Source organism: Epinephelus fuscoguttatus, linkage group LG18, assembly GCF_011397635.1.
Source record: "Epinephelus fuscoguttatus linkage group LG18, E.fuscoguttatus.final_Chr_v1".
NCBI lineage: Eukaryota > Metazoa > Chordata > Actinopteri > Perciformes > Serranidae > Epinephelus > Epinephelus fuscoguttatus.
In genome coordinates, this window is record NC_064769.1 from 24619886 (window position 1) to 24634221 (window position 14336).

The following is a 14336-nucleotide window of genomic DNA, read 5'->3' on the forward strand; positions in this document are numbered from 1 at the left end:
CTAGAAGCTGTTTAGTACCCACAAGCACCCAATACACAATTTATGAAAACCAGCACTTCTGTACACAGAAGCTTCTCGCTGTGTGTGTCACTCATGTGGAAGGCCAGGCTGTATGTCTCTGAAGGATCTGTTATTGATTTCTCATCGTCTGGGGTGGCAGAGTCCATGCTCCTCTTGTCTCCGAGCACATTTTCACCTTTGTGAAGAGATATAGGAAGCCTCGCAGTTCACTGTGACATTTTAAAAATACAGTGTGGTAAGTTGAATGTAGAAGCAGGTCCACTCACAGCTGTGCATGTCACAGCTGAATTGATGTGATCATTAGATCCAAAGATCATGTGTTTCTAGCTCATTTGTCACTGTAATATATACTTCATCTTATTAGTCTATTTCAAAGGCTGTAATGTTTGATTTATGTTGGCTAACATTAAATATGATCATCAATGCTAATTTTTTTTTACAAGTTGGAACATTCAGTAGCCATTTGGCCAGTGGACAAAAAGCTAATTTTGCATCGCCCTGCTGTGACAAAGGTTCTGTTAGATGTACAGAAATGTAGAGATGTTTAAATAAGTCAGCATTCAGAGAACAAAGCCGCTTGTTTTCAATTTAACGTGGCTTTTTTTTAATGCAGGCGAACCATGTAAATCAGGAGAGACAGATGAAGTAAAGATTATATTCAATACAGAAAATTAGTGTACAGGTTAACAGATGATTTGTGTTGATTAAGTTCTAACAGAAGTCTTTGGCACTTGGACACCAGAGGGAGATATTTTGTGATTGAGGGACGTCTGAACAGCAGCAGGATAAATCCTCCTGTAGAGTCCAGACACTAGTGTTGGTGGTGGCTGATGACTCTGAGGATGATGGCCGATGAGGTGGATGAGGCTGATGAATCAGTAAAGACTAGGTGGTGATGAGGATGTGGAGGGTGCGCACAACTACGGCTAGAGAGAACTACGGCAGAGAAAGAACCATGTTTATAATGAGGAGCAGTAAGATGATAGGCTGACAGAGAAGGTGTGTCACTGTGCTGTCAGTTGTGAATCGGCTGATGATTCAATTGACCTACCCAGACAATGACACCTAGAGATAGTGAGTGAGCAAACACGCAAGGAGTGAATGGCAGGTTGAGAAAGAAACTTACAGCCTTAGCATGAAAAGTATTGTCTTCCTGACTGAACTTTCACCAGAGCCTCATTAGTGTAATTTTAAGATTTTGAATTGGGCCTAGAAAATGTCTGACTCCCTCAACAATTCATTCATAACTTCACCTAGGATCCATTTTGGGACTGCAGTGTGTCAGTCTCTAAATGTGTGCCACATGAATAAGAGTGTATGTACCACAACAAGCACTCCGTTCCATAAATTACAAGTCCATCATTTGTTAGAAGATGCAGACATCCCTTGTGCTACTGAGCTGCACCTGTGCAAACTGTGCTATAATAAGCCTGAAAGTTTACAGTTTCAGTTCAGGCAACAGCAGGTTAGTAAGCACCGTTGACTTGGATGTTTGCCATTATATAAACAGTACAAATGAGAGCTGGCAGAGATCCCACAGCTCGGTGTGGCACAGGTGCGTGCTGTCATGTACTTATGGGAAAAGCCATATTGTTTTGAGTTTGTAGACTAAGACATTGAGGAGATAAACTTAATATAGTGTGTTGAATATAGCTGTCAAAAGTATCCTAAAGACAGTGGACTCTTGTGGAAAAAACAGAACACGAACGCACCTTTGAGAGTTAGGAGTTAGTTTATTAAGTATATCTATTTATCAGTCAGGGACACTGGACAACAATCAGCCCAGAGATGGAAGGCTAGAGGACACGTTTTATCTGTGGGCAGATGTTGGAAAGAACCCTGCAATCCTCATCCCTCTCCTCATAAGCCTGTGACCGTTTTTCTCTGCATGGTTTCTTTCTTGTGACATATTCAAAGTGAGTGTTTGAACTAGGTTTTTATTTTACTTAGGACTTTTTGGGCTCTGTCATTAACATGAACAACCAATTCTCACTCCAACCTCGTCACATTTCTTCACTTTGTCGTAGCCTTTTCACGTGTACATATGAGTATGTCCCCCCTGATGCTGTCAGGCACCATTACACACAGATCCAGCCCGGCCGCGTATCATGCCAGCGTGAGGCCTGCCTGCTTTTGTTGTTGGTGTCTGACACCGAAGTCACTGCCCAGGCGCCGGTATTCGACGACTTTGGGATGAGACCAGGTTGATATAAATGACTAAGCCCTTTAACAAGAAATACAAAATTAATAACATGGACTTCATGCAGAGGCTTTGGTTTTGTGCCCCCTGACCCCTTAGGCTCCTGAGCTTGGTAGACCTGTTCGGTAATAAACATATAGGTAAATCAAGTCAACTCATTTTTATTTATAAAGCACATTTAAAAACAGCAAACTTTGACCAAAGTGCTTCAAAACACAGGAATAGTAAAATAAAAACAGTCATATGAGAATCTAAGTCAAATTAATCAGAGCATACAGTAAGTGATAAGTAATGAGTGCAAGTATAAAGTGAAAAGGAAGTATTTAGTTCAGTGGTAGGTTTAAAGATTTGTAACATCACAATATGCAAGTCACGGTGGCCGAGAGGTTAAGGCGTTGGACTCGAAATCCAATGGGGTTTCCCCGCACAGGTTCGAATCCTGTTCGTGACGTATTTCCTTTGGGGTGGTTCTATTTCAGGCCTGTGTATGTATATGACAACAGAGTGAAAAGATTGAATTTCCCCCTTGGCAATTAATAAAGTATAAATGTTAAAATAGGTCCATCAAATCCAGAACCACCAGATTCACGAATAGCTTCTTCCCAACTCATTAAACAAATGTAGTTTAACAAATTCACTCCACTTCCTGCCATATCACGCACATCAACACCTGCACTTTATTTCATTATTGCTCTTTTATTGTTATTTTTTTATTCATGTTTCCTTTTTTATGTTGTATTTACTGTATTTAGTGTAAGCACTATGGTAGAGTAGCACTCCTAATTTCTTTGTATTATAAAGCACAATGACAATAAAGGCATTCAAGTCAATATAATGACTTTTAAGGCCTTATATTTATCAAGAGAGAGACGACAGGCTACTCTGTATGGTCAAACATAGATCAAAACCTCGTGTCAGGTGTTCATGGAGAATGAGAAACAACAGGATACACAGGAAGTGAACCAAGGCACTCCAAAAATAGAGATAACAAAGACAGAAGTGTTAAAAAAATAAAAAAAAAAAAGCCTTTATTGTAGTGACTAAATCATATAAAGAGCCAACAGGTTTCAACCACTGCAGGTCTTCGTTAGGGCTTTATTTTTGGAGAGCCTGGATTGCCTCCTGATCCTAATATGCAGGAACATTTAGTGTAACTTCAACATACACAGAGGAATCTAAGGGAAATAATTAACCTTACTGGCCATTAGTTATTAATCGAGGTGTAGCGCCTCCCTCAGGTAGGCTACAGTATTATCGCATACTCCACCCACAAATACAGTAACTTTCCAACACATTAAACACAGACAGACATTTACTACACATAGTAATAGTTTCATATCTAACCCCATGAACAGACACTACAGTCGTCCAACCTGCTCAGTGTCGCTCTGAACACACAGGTGTTGTTTGCTTTACGGGAACGCGCCTGCGTGCTCGCGCTCTTTATTACACAGGTGAGTTGAGCCGACAGAGGACACACTGCAGGTAGAGGTCGACAGTTATCGTCAATACTGTAACAGAAAGTAGCAGAAATGTCGGAAATAGCTTACTGTACTTTGTGTAAATGATAAAGCGGGGCAGCTGTGAGTAGTTACAGCAAGTTAAAACTGTTTTGGGGTGTTTTAAACGTCGCGTGAGCAGAAAAGCTTCTGATAGCAGCGTATTTTTATCTCCCTTTTCATTTTTAACTCGTCCATATAAACGTAGCAGGTGCTACCAACGTGTAAAGGACTGCATTTGAGCAACAGGTGGCCATTTTAAAGAAGCCTAATGGAGTCTTTCCTCTGAACAGCAGCAGCACTAACAGGATGATATGACGGATACAGCAGAGAGCACACACAACATGGAGGACTTCTTCCAAACGGTACACCTCACACAGCTTGGGTCTGTAGCTGGCTTGTCATAACTAGCAGTCTAATGTAAGCCTTTCTATGTGTGTGTGTGTGTGTGTGTGTGTGTGTAGGTGGAGGAGGTGAGAAGCCTCATTGAAAAAATCTCCTGCCAAGCAGAGGAGGTGGAGAGGAGACATGGCGCCATCCTTTCCTCTCCTAACCAAGACAAGAGTAAATAAACAAAGCACCATCATCATGGTTGAACGTGCATGTCCTGTTATAGTTGTGCCTATGAGTCAAGTGTTCAAGTTATAGCAGAGTAGAAACTTGATGCCTGTACTGTTGTTGTGATGCTCTCAGAGATGAGTCTCCTCCTTCAGGGCACACAGCAGTGACAAGACAAACTGCCTTTGACAAACACACCTGTGCCTGTGTGTGTGTGTGTGTGTGTAGAGTGGGTGACAGGTGTTATATGGAAATACAAAAGTAAATTAGATGTTTAGGGCTAAAATGTAATGTTTGTTTAAAGACATAGATAAGAATCTGTATACACACATATGCTACTCTACAATGATAAAACATCAACAACAAGCCAGACAGCAACTGAAAACCATATCCAACATGTGGCTGCAGGTGCTTTCCACCCTCCATGTGAGAAAGGAGGTCTGGCATCTTTTGAGGTAAAATGATACAAAACTAAATAAATAGAAATAGATACTAGACTTTAGACAAAAACTAGCTGAAATGTTACTGTATGTGTGGAAAAGCTAACCAAAATTAAATAAAAGAACAGTAAATGTCATTAGTTTTATTCTCAATTCGGTCAAATTTGTCCACACAACAAGCATGAGGGGCCATTGTGCTCATATCTATTGAGACTGTGAGTCAGTTGCCTTCACAAAGTGCTGTGTTTGTATTGTAATACTTATTCAAGATTCAAGAGGCTTTATTGTCAGTTCTACAGTTATCTAACAGACATACAGAGAATCAAAACGTTTCACTCTGCATGGTCCCATGGTACAGACTTTGCAAAAGGATAAGTATAAAATAGAAGAGGGAATACAAAATAAAATTGAATAAGAGCAGTGAAAAGATGTAAACGCAGTCATTTCAAATGGTGCAAATATGCGACACTTAGAATAGCAGCTTGTATACCAGACAAAAACAGTAAATGGTGAATGAATATATGAGGTAGCTCAGATCGTGAAGCTATTCTGAACTTCTTAAATCTTATGCTTGACAAACAACCCCAACATTATAATTTTGAAAAACTCAAACTTATACTGAAGCTAACAAGCTCTAAACTAAATCTAAACGTTAAAAAACTAACTGAAACTAAACTGAATCGAAAACTAACCTTAAAAATGAAATAATTATTTAAAAAACTAATCAACTAATCAACTATTAAAATAATCGGTGACTATTTTAGTAGTCGACTAATCAGTTTGGGTCATTTTCCATAGAAAAGTACTATAAAAGTACCCCAGAATACTCTTATTGCAGCTTCTTACGTTCAGATATTGGCAGCTTTACATGACGGTGAACTAAAACTCTTTGGTACGAAACAAGACATTAGATGACATAATTTTGGGGTTTGGGAGAGACAGACCGACATTTTTCAACATTTTAACACATTTTTCGATAAAATGATTAGTCGACTAATCCAAAAAATAATCGACGGATTAGTCGACAATGAAAATAATCGTTAGTTGCAGACCTAGTATAATACATATAAAGTCCAGCCATTCTTCAGTTGATTGTCATCTATTACAGTCTGTATCTTAAAGTTGAGGGGTCGTCAGAGTTATTGCAGGAAATGCTGCACATGATTGAAATAATTTTGTCTGTGAAGTGAACTTATGATGTCCTCAGGAAAAAAAGACAAGCTGGAGCTGCTGAACAGTGACATCAAGAAGAATGCCAACTTGGTCCGAGCCAAGCTAAAATGTGAGTTGAGATCATTTTTGTTTTGTTTTTTCATCTTTGCAAAATGTGCTTCTGTACAGTAGATAATGATTTGTCTCATACTGTAACTAACTAGTTCTTATCCATATGTGGCTGTGTACCCTCATCGTTTAAGACAGTGGGGAGGAACTAGTGTGCAGCACATTCCTCTTCCTCAATTTCTGGCGCTGCAGAGTTCATAACACAGGATTTGACTTGCAAATGGGCAGAAAAGGGAAGACTACTGTACTTCACTCTACTGATCACCAGTAAACCCGCTCTCTGAGATTTACAACACCCCGACTGAAGATACAGAAGTTACACAAACATCATAACTGACTGTGTCTCGTGGCTCCCACGGGTCTTGAAAGTTTGTGAATTTGAGGCGGAAATCAACTTTAAAGTTTGAAAAAAGAAATAAATAGACATGGGTCATTGAAAGTGCTTGCATTTGATATTGTCTGCTGTCACCGTAGCACAGCACAACAGAGAAGTGTTCACACATTCAAGCCTCAAGCCTGCTTTTTTAATTGATGTGTGTGAGTCTCTGTAAAGCCTGCTACTTCTCATCATAGAAATTCTGTGTTGTAATAGTTATTAAATTTGATCTGTGTCTTACTATGCTCCAAAAGTCCTTGAAAAGTCCTTGGCTTTAAGGTTTAAGGAGGTGTGGAGCCCCTAATTTAACCAACATGTTTGCCATGACTGCATGCACAGGGTTATGAATAGTATGTTTAAGTTTTAAATGGGTTCTGTGCTTATTCCTTCTTTCAGCAATGCAGGAGAACATGCCTGTGGATGAAAACCATAAAAGTGCCTCAGTAATTCAGCGTATTCACAAAAACCAGGTCTGGCAATACTTTTCATTTCCTGTAATAATTCGGGTGCATAAAGACGGTCTGCTCTGAGTTATTACAAAGAGGCCTCAATCTTTACACACCTGACACAATCACCTCTGGCAATGGTCTGTGTAAAGACATATATTAATTCCTTTCATTTCTGGTTTAATAATCTGATTTCAATTTCTCCTGACTGCCTTCCACCAGCACTCACACCTGACCCGCTGCTTTGCTGAAGTCATGAAGAGCCACCATAAAGCGCAGATCTCTTTCAGGGAGAAATGCAAAGCACAAATTCAGAGACAGCTGGAGATTGGTGAGTTGCAAAAAACTAAACACACAAAACACGTGTCTCCCCCCCCCATACTCTGCTCAGTGTTGTGTAAATGGCCTTCATCATACACCCAGATCTTATCATGCCAGCACACTTATTGGATTTTAGAGAGGAAAGAATTTCTGCCAACTCATTATTAGCTAGAAAACGTGTGATGTGCACGTGTTTCTGTACTGATACTCCTCAGATAGGCAGAGATGGTACAGTGTTGAGGAGGTAATATTATTTTTTCTTTCCTAGTTACTTCATTGCCTTTAATAGGAAGCTCAGCATTAAATTTCCATCCATCAAACTATTTTCCCCTCAGATTACACACACAGCTGTGCTGTAAATCTACACTATACTTCATTGGTATTGGTGACTTGAAAGTGACGCAGCATTAGAGAGCAGAGGTGTAATAACGCCATCCTGTGGTGAACATCCAAAAACACATACTGACTGCAGGGTTCCCACAGTCATGAAATCCCTGGAGAAGTTATGAAATTAAAAATAAAAAAAGTTTTCCAGACCTGGAAATGGTTTGGAATTGACAGAATGTTTTGGGAAAGTTTAAAGTTACATTTTGTATGGCTATTGTTGTATGGCTATCCTGTCTAACTTTACATGTCTATAGAACAAATGTTTAATAAAAAAAATAGATTCACACAAACTTGTCAAAATAACAATCCAAACACGTCAAATTGCATTGATATCTACAGGAATTTTAACCCATCAAAAGGGGTGTGGCCTTGACGTTTTGCAAAATAAACCTATGCGCCACTCTGCTCTGTTGTAGTGGGTCTATGCAGCTAGTTGGAGGTGGGAATGTCTGACGAGTGATAAAGGTTGGCACTAGCAGTTTGCTTATCCCCAAATGCCTGGAAGTGCATGTTTAACCCTTTAAACCTGGAGTGACATCACTTTTTTGTGCCGCTTTCAGACACCTTTCACAAGTTTTTGAATTGAATCGAATGCCTTTAACAAGCTCCTAATTTCGTTGTATTGTAAAGTACAATGACAACATTGTACTTTACAATACAACGAAATTAGGAGCGCTACTCCACCATGGTGCATACAATTAATACAACATATAAATACAATAAATGCAACGTTTGAAAAAACCTTCAAAACCATTTAACCTTGAGCAAATCAGTGTGTTTTTAAAAAAAAAAAAAAAAAAACATGGAAAAAAGGCAATGGGCAACTTTGTAAGAAATAATGCCCCACAAATTGCAAAAGAATAAATAAATTTAGAAAAATATATTTTAAAAAAACTGGAAAAAGGAAAAAGACAAAAGCTAGGGAAAACTATATTTATTATTATTTTTATTATTATTATTATTATGACATATTTTAAATTATGATACAGAATCATTAGAATTTTTAAGCACTTTTTTTCCAGGTCATTATCTTTTTGTTTTCGTTTCTTATCTTTTTTTTTTTAACTTTCTTTTCCTTTAAAAAAAAATAAAATAAAATAAATAATAGTTTTTATTTTTCTGTGTTTTTTTTTTTTTCCTCGGGTCATTTTTTTTTTCGTTGTTCATTGCCTTCTTCCTGTGTTTCTGAAGGAAAATCAATCCAATTTGCTCAGGTTTAAAGGGCTAATAATGTATGGCTGTATCACTATACAGACCTACCTATTTTAAACTGCTTAAAGTCTTGGAAATGGGGTAAAATATTATGAAAAAATTATGTAAAAGTTTTGAAAATTCATTGCTAAAAATGTGTGGGAACCCTGTGAACACTTCTGTCAGCTCGCTTACAAAGACACAACACAAAAATATAGCGTGATTGTGGTTGATATTTTTTTGTGACAGCTCATTTAAGATTTAAGCCAGCAAACTTTTGTTTAAAATTTATATTTCTGATTTGACAGCCTATCAAACTAACCTGTATAGTCGCAGAAAAATCTTATTAATTCATCAGTTTTGTTGCTATTTCAGTGGATAAAGTGACCACAGATGAAGAGCTGGAGGAGATGCTGCACCGTGACAATCTTGCCATCTTCATATCTGACGTTAGTGGAATTTCCCTCTGCTCTTGGCACAAAAATGGCTATGCAATATTTAGTAATATCTACTGTAGTTTTGTCTTTGTTGTAAATTACTTGGATACACAAACAACTGGTGTGCTTTTCACATACAGGTCAGCTCTAATGCTCGAATTTCAAGCCAGGCTTTGAGTGAGATTGAATCCCGTCATCAGGACATCATCAGCCTGGAGTCCAGCATCAGAGAGCTGCACGAGATATTTGCTGACACTGCCATGCTGCTGGAGATTCAGGTAAGACAGCTGCCTCATTTGGGAACGTTCGTGACAACTGAGATAAAAGAAAATACTTATGTGACTGGTGTTAATGCTGTTTTCCCTCTATCAGGGGGAGTTGATCAACAACATAGAAAAGAATGTGACGAGCGCTGCAGAGTACGTAGACAAGTCCAAAGCAGAAACCTATAAAGCAGTCACGTACAAGAAAAACCCACACAAGATAGCATCTCTGCCGAGCTTCTTCAAGCCTTTCAAGAGGAAAACCACTGCCGCTGATCAAAACCCCTCAGACTCAAACCATAACTGAGCTCCTGAACCTGTTTGAACAGTGACTGCACCAAGCGTCCTGATGAACATCAAAGCCTGTGCTCGGTGGAACTATACTTTTCATCTCATTTATGGTACAGTGCCTGTCCGCCCCCTCAAACGCCTTCGAAAGTATAATCAGGAAGCTGTTATTTTTTAAGTAAGTGAATATGAACTGCCATGATAACAACCTGTCAGCTGAAAGTGACGGGGTGATGTGGACAAACCTGGCAAATCAGCTTCTGAGGCCAACTGTGGGCCGTCAAGGAACAAATGCAGCATACAACCCTTAAAAAAACATCAGAATTTTAACTCACTTGTCAGTCACTGTTTACACACTCCCAGTGCTGAGACTTAAGGTGTCAGACATGGCATTACAATAACACAAAAGTCTTTTAACACAGTAACCCAAGCTACATTTTTAGATGTACGACACCGTCTGGATGGATTTGCTCATTAATTCACTACTTACAGTCAGCTGGTGTTCCCCTGACTGGCCAGTAGGTGGCATAACAACATTAAAATTACCAGCATCACTTACCTTCCTTTCTCTCTGCAGTCCTGCTGAGCTGTTTTTGTCTGATGCTGTGTGTTTTACTAATGCAATGTAATGTGATGTTGTCTAATACTCAGTAAGAGATGTCTGTAATGCTTTAGGATAAACTGTAAGACCATGCTAAGCCTAAAATAAACTCGTGGTGCAGCTACTTTACTCAATTATTTCTGGTGTTTTATTGTAACATGAATGAAAGAAGAAAAAGTATTGCTGTGACTACACATACTGGAATAAATCATAATATGGTATACAGAAATATCAAGAGGTCTAAAAGTCCCCCCAACCCTGCCGCACGAACGCATGGTCCTTCAAAACAAGGAAAGCAGATCTATAAGGTCTTTCATGGTGATGTACATACAAATTAAAGGGAAAATCAGCATAAAGTGTCAGTATTTTTGAACTTGGGCCCTATTTTCCCATGTCCTTGTGTCTGAATGACAAATGAAGACAAGAATTTTGAAGTTGGTCCAGTACTGTGTAGTAGTGGCTGCATTAAAGCAGTGGTTCCCAACTGGTGGGTCGCAGTCCAAAAGTGGGTCATGGGTCCATTCTGAATGGACCACAAGTGATTCGCAAACGTGTCAAGGTTGCAAAAAAACACATTAAGTACAGTGAATTTCTGGCAGAGAGCTTTTATTTTGAAGTGCTGTAGATTGAGTGACTAACATGCATCTACTTGACAGACAGCACACTAGCTCGACATCATGGCCAAGCGCCAGTATGGCGCTGAATATATTAAACTGTGTGGACCTTGAACTAATGAGTAAGGAGAAATCTGGACCCTGTGGCTGAATCAGTTGGGAATCACTGCATTAAACAATTGGGGATACGGTACACTACCCCTAAAATCTCAAATAAATATATTATAACACAGTAAAGAAATATGATCCTCACATTCTTACAGTACACTTACCCCTGTTTGTGATAATGTTTGAATAGATTTGTCGGCAATTCACACTACCATGGCAGTTTTTCAACAAGGTGGCATAAATCAACAGAACAGCAACTACAGCCCACGCAATACTGGGGCACTACCAATCTCAAAAACTGCTGTTCCCATTCGTCACTTAGACACAAATGTGGGAAAAGAGGGTCCAGGTTGAAAAATACCCAACTTACCCTTAAAGTTTGGCCAACACAAGCCGAAAGAACAACTCTGGAACTCTACTGGAGGGATGGTTATCTACCAAAACATATTTTCTCATTCAGTGTTTTGATGTGGTGTTGGTGGAAAGACCTCGATAACATCAGCCCAGAATCTCTATTGGAGAAATATAGTGACTGCAAAGGTCTTAGCATATGATTTACATAATTATCACTCAACTGTTCTGCGATCCTTTATGCTCTCATGGAGACATTATCGTCCTGAGACAGACCACTGCTAACAGGCAATGTTTCTCAATTAGCAATGCCAGGGGGATGCTAATTGTATTGAAGCATATGTATTCATTATTCAGGTTTGTGCTTTAATTAGTCACCTGTGCGTAGGTTATGTATGATAGGTAATTGCTCAGAATTATTCTTCACCAGCGTGCTCCTCAGTGTGATAAGGGAGGACAGGCAAAAACTCTTATACAAGGTCTTCCCTGCATCATGGGAATGCTGCCAGGGTGAACCCAATGACTTGTCTCTCAGAGTCTCTCCTTCCCCCCTCCTCTCTACCTCCGGGATAACATTTCGCAGCACCTTTGCACTTTGCTGAAACCACTGATTTCCAAATGGGAAACGGAGGGAGGAGTAACAGACAAGAATGACAGTGTAATTTGAAGAAAGAAAAAGGAGAAAGCGACATGATAAGATAAAGAAGAAAAATGACACAGACACAGGCCTACGTAAAAACATGGTTTCTTTATTGGTTGTGCCAGGGTGGTGACGCCCTCAACATGGGGCTTAACCACAATTTAAAAGGGCTGAGTGATGTGTGGCTGCATAAAATATCAGGGGCCGGCTGTCCGCTTTGATTGACGGCTCATCTCTCTGTCTGTCATTTAAACAAACAGGGCTAATGTGCTGAAAATGGCTCGTCTCCAAAAGAACCATTAAACATTTCCCCAGTTGGAATGGACTACAAGGATGGACAAATGGACGGGAGGAAGAGTTGAAGGACAAAAGGGGGGGAACAGTCTTTTTTTCTGCCTTCTTATGGAGCCTCGGGCTTACTTCTTGGCTTTGCCCTGGGCGGCCACGGCCTCCATGGCCTTCTTTACGGTCTCCTCATCGCCGAGGAAAGACATGGGCTTTACGGGCTTCAGGTCTGCGTCCAGCTCGTAGACAATTGGGATTCCTGTGGGCAGATTCAGCTCCATGATGGCTGCGTCAGACATACCTAGGAAGACAGGCAGACACGCAGATCAGCAGACAGAACGGGAATGTAATTGATCCAATAAAAGGCTGTCTGGTGCCCAGCGAGGCAGACAGGAAGGCAGACAATGATCTTGCATAATAAAAGCAATCAGCACTTTTCTTTGTATCTGATTGGAAGTTATTTTGATTAAAGCAATCTGTTTTTTACAATCTAAGAAACCTGATCTACTCATTTCCCACAGCCTCGACACCCACCCTTCCTATCTGACATTTACTACTGCCCTTTAGGCCTTCTGGCTGAACAACTCCCTTATCCATGTCTGGCCACCCCTCGAAAAAGTACAACCTTTCTACAGAAAGGTCGTGACTGTAATGAGAACCACACTCATGACCCTCTCCCCTGTCTCTCAGCTGAGTCCCTGCAGGCTATTTTTATGCTCTGTAATCCACGACTGTGTGTGTGTGTGTGTGTGTGTGTGTGTGTGTGTGTGTGTGTGTGTGTGTGTGTGTGTGTTTGCAAAGACAAGTGTCTGATTATTGAGGCCTTGTATGCAAATGCAAGCTATTTTCAAACTCAGATATTTGGTTATTTTGTTGTGTTTGACTTTATGTCGGCATTCACGTCTTCTTTTTGCTGCAGAACTTTCTTCTGCTTTTTTTTATCCACCTACAAACTGTAAAGCTCACCCTCCAAGTGCTTGACGATGCCACGGAGGCTGTTGCCGTGGGCAGCGATGATGACGTTCTTTCCCGCCTTGATTTCAGGAGCGATGACGTCGTTCCAGAAAGGAAGAGCGCGGGCAATGGTGTCCTTCAGTGACTCACATGTGGGGAGCTCACCAGGCTTCAGACCCTTGTAGCGCCGGGACTGGAGGTGGGAAGAATAGTAGACAGTGTTTTACACCCACAACAGTTGACAGAAGTTACATAACACTGGAGCACTCAAAATGTCATCTGCTGTTTTATGATGTTCAGCTGAGTGTGTTGCTCATTCTGAATCATTCAGTGCCTCTTTTCATGTAGTTGTCTCACCTCACTGATGATTTTGTGGTAAGGGTGGTCCTTGTCCATGACTGGAGGTGGGATGTCAAAGGAACGGCGCCAGATCTTCACCTGCTCCTCACCATGCTTCTCAGCTGTCTCCGCCTTGTTGAGACCGGTGAGGCCTCCGTAGTGACGCTCATTCAGACGCCAGGTACGAATCACAGGCAGCCACATCTGGTCCGTGGTCTCCATGATGGTCCACAGGGTTTTGATGGCACGTTTCAGCACGGAGGTGTAGCACACGTCGAACTTGAGGCCTGCATCCTTGATAGCCTGGGCTCCACGCCTGGCCTCATCCACGCCCTTCTCACTGAGGTCAGCGTCGAACCAGCCGCAGAAGCGGTTCTCCTGGTTCCAGGAGCTCTCGCCGTGGCGGACGATAACCAAGCGATGGACACCAGCCATGTTTACAGTGTGAGTCTTAGACCAAACACGGTTCCCTCAGCCCTTCTAAGTTGTGCACACACTGGCTAACCAACAGTGAGCACAGACCAGCATGCCACGCTCTTTTTATAGCAGCCTGGACAGCGGCAGTGCACAGCAGACAGGCCTCCTCTGCTCTGCACCTGTGAGAGGCATTCATGCTCTGATGGACACACATGAGCAGCCAATGGAGCCAGACCTGTGCTGGGCTGGTGGGACATGTGGTGGCTGGGAAGGCCAGAGGTCAGACATTAAGCCAAAATAGCAACATGACTTTTAAACT

General features: G+C 40.9%; 2 protein-coding genes and 1 non-coding gene across 3 annotated transcripts; 2 read left to right on the forward strand and 1 right to left on the reverse strand.

Annotated features, from left to right (window-relative positions):
* Positions 1–2590: 2590 nt before the first annotated feature.
* trnas-cga (transfer RNA serine (anticodon CGA)) lies at positions 2591–2672 on the forward strand. The gene has a single exon. It is a non-coding gene; the product is annotated as a tRNA-Ser (tRNA).
* A 1009-nt stretch (positions 2673–3681) lies between these two features.
* LOC125878593 (syntaxin-2-like) lies at positions 3682–10438 on the forward strand. Its single transcript, XM_049559888.1, has 9 exons — positions 3682–3706; positions 4014–4085; positions 4185–4284; positions 5926–6000; positions 6772–6845; positions 7044–7152; positions 9096–9169; positions 9298–9435; positions 9530–10438. Exons 2-9 carry the CDS (start codon positions 4035–4037, stop codon positions 9725–9727), a joined length of 819 nt encoding a protein of 272 aa, XP_049415845.1. The 5' UTR covers positions 3682–3706; positions 4014–4034; the 3' UTR covers positions 9728–10438.
* A 1673-nt stretch (positions 10439–12111) lies between these two features.
* On the reverse strand, positions 12112–14120 carry pgam2 (phosphoglycerate mutase 2 (muscle)). Its single transcript, XM_049559889.1, has 3 exons — positions 13619–14120; positions 13274–13454; positions 12112–12608 (listed from the first exon to the last, which is right to left on the reverse strand). Exons 1-3 carry the CDS (start codon positions 14033–14035, stop codon positions 12439–12441), a joined length of 768 nt encoding a protein of 255 aa, XP_049415846.1. The 5' UTR covers positions 14036–14120; the 3' UTR covers positions 12112–12438.
* Between the last annotated feature and the right edge of the window lie 216 nt (positions 14121–14336).

What these genes read in the sequence shown, in the direction of transcription:
- LOC125878593 (XM_049559888.1), top strand. Translation starts at nt 4,035, where the DNA reads ATGACGGATACAGCAGAGAGCACACACAACATGGAGGACTTCTTCCAA. An exon ending in CTCTCCTAACCAAGACAAGA is followed by an intron (nt 4,285 to 5,925) that starts GTAAATAAACAA and finishes TGATGTCCTCAG; the next exon opens with GAAAAAAAGACAAGCTGGAG. An exon ending in CCATGCTGCTGGAGATTCAG is followed by an intron (nt 9,436 to 9,529) that starts GTAAGACAGCTG and finishes TCCCTCTATCAG; the next exon opens with GGGGAGTTGATCAACAACAT.
- pgam2 (XM_049559889.1), bottom strand. Translation starts at nt 14,035, where the DNA reads ATGGCTGGTGTCCATCGCTTGGTTATCGTCCGCCACGGCGAGAGCTCC. An exon ending in ACCACAAAATCATCAGTGAG is followed by an intron (nt 13,455 to 13,618) that starts GTGAGACAACTA and finishes TCCCACCTCCAG; the next exon opens with TCCCGGCGCTACAAGGGTCT. An exon ending in CATCGTCAAGCACTTGGAGG is followed by an intron (nt 12,609 to 13,273) that starts GTGAGCTTTACA and finishes CTGTCTTCCTAG; the next exon opens with GTATGTCTGACGCAGCCATC.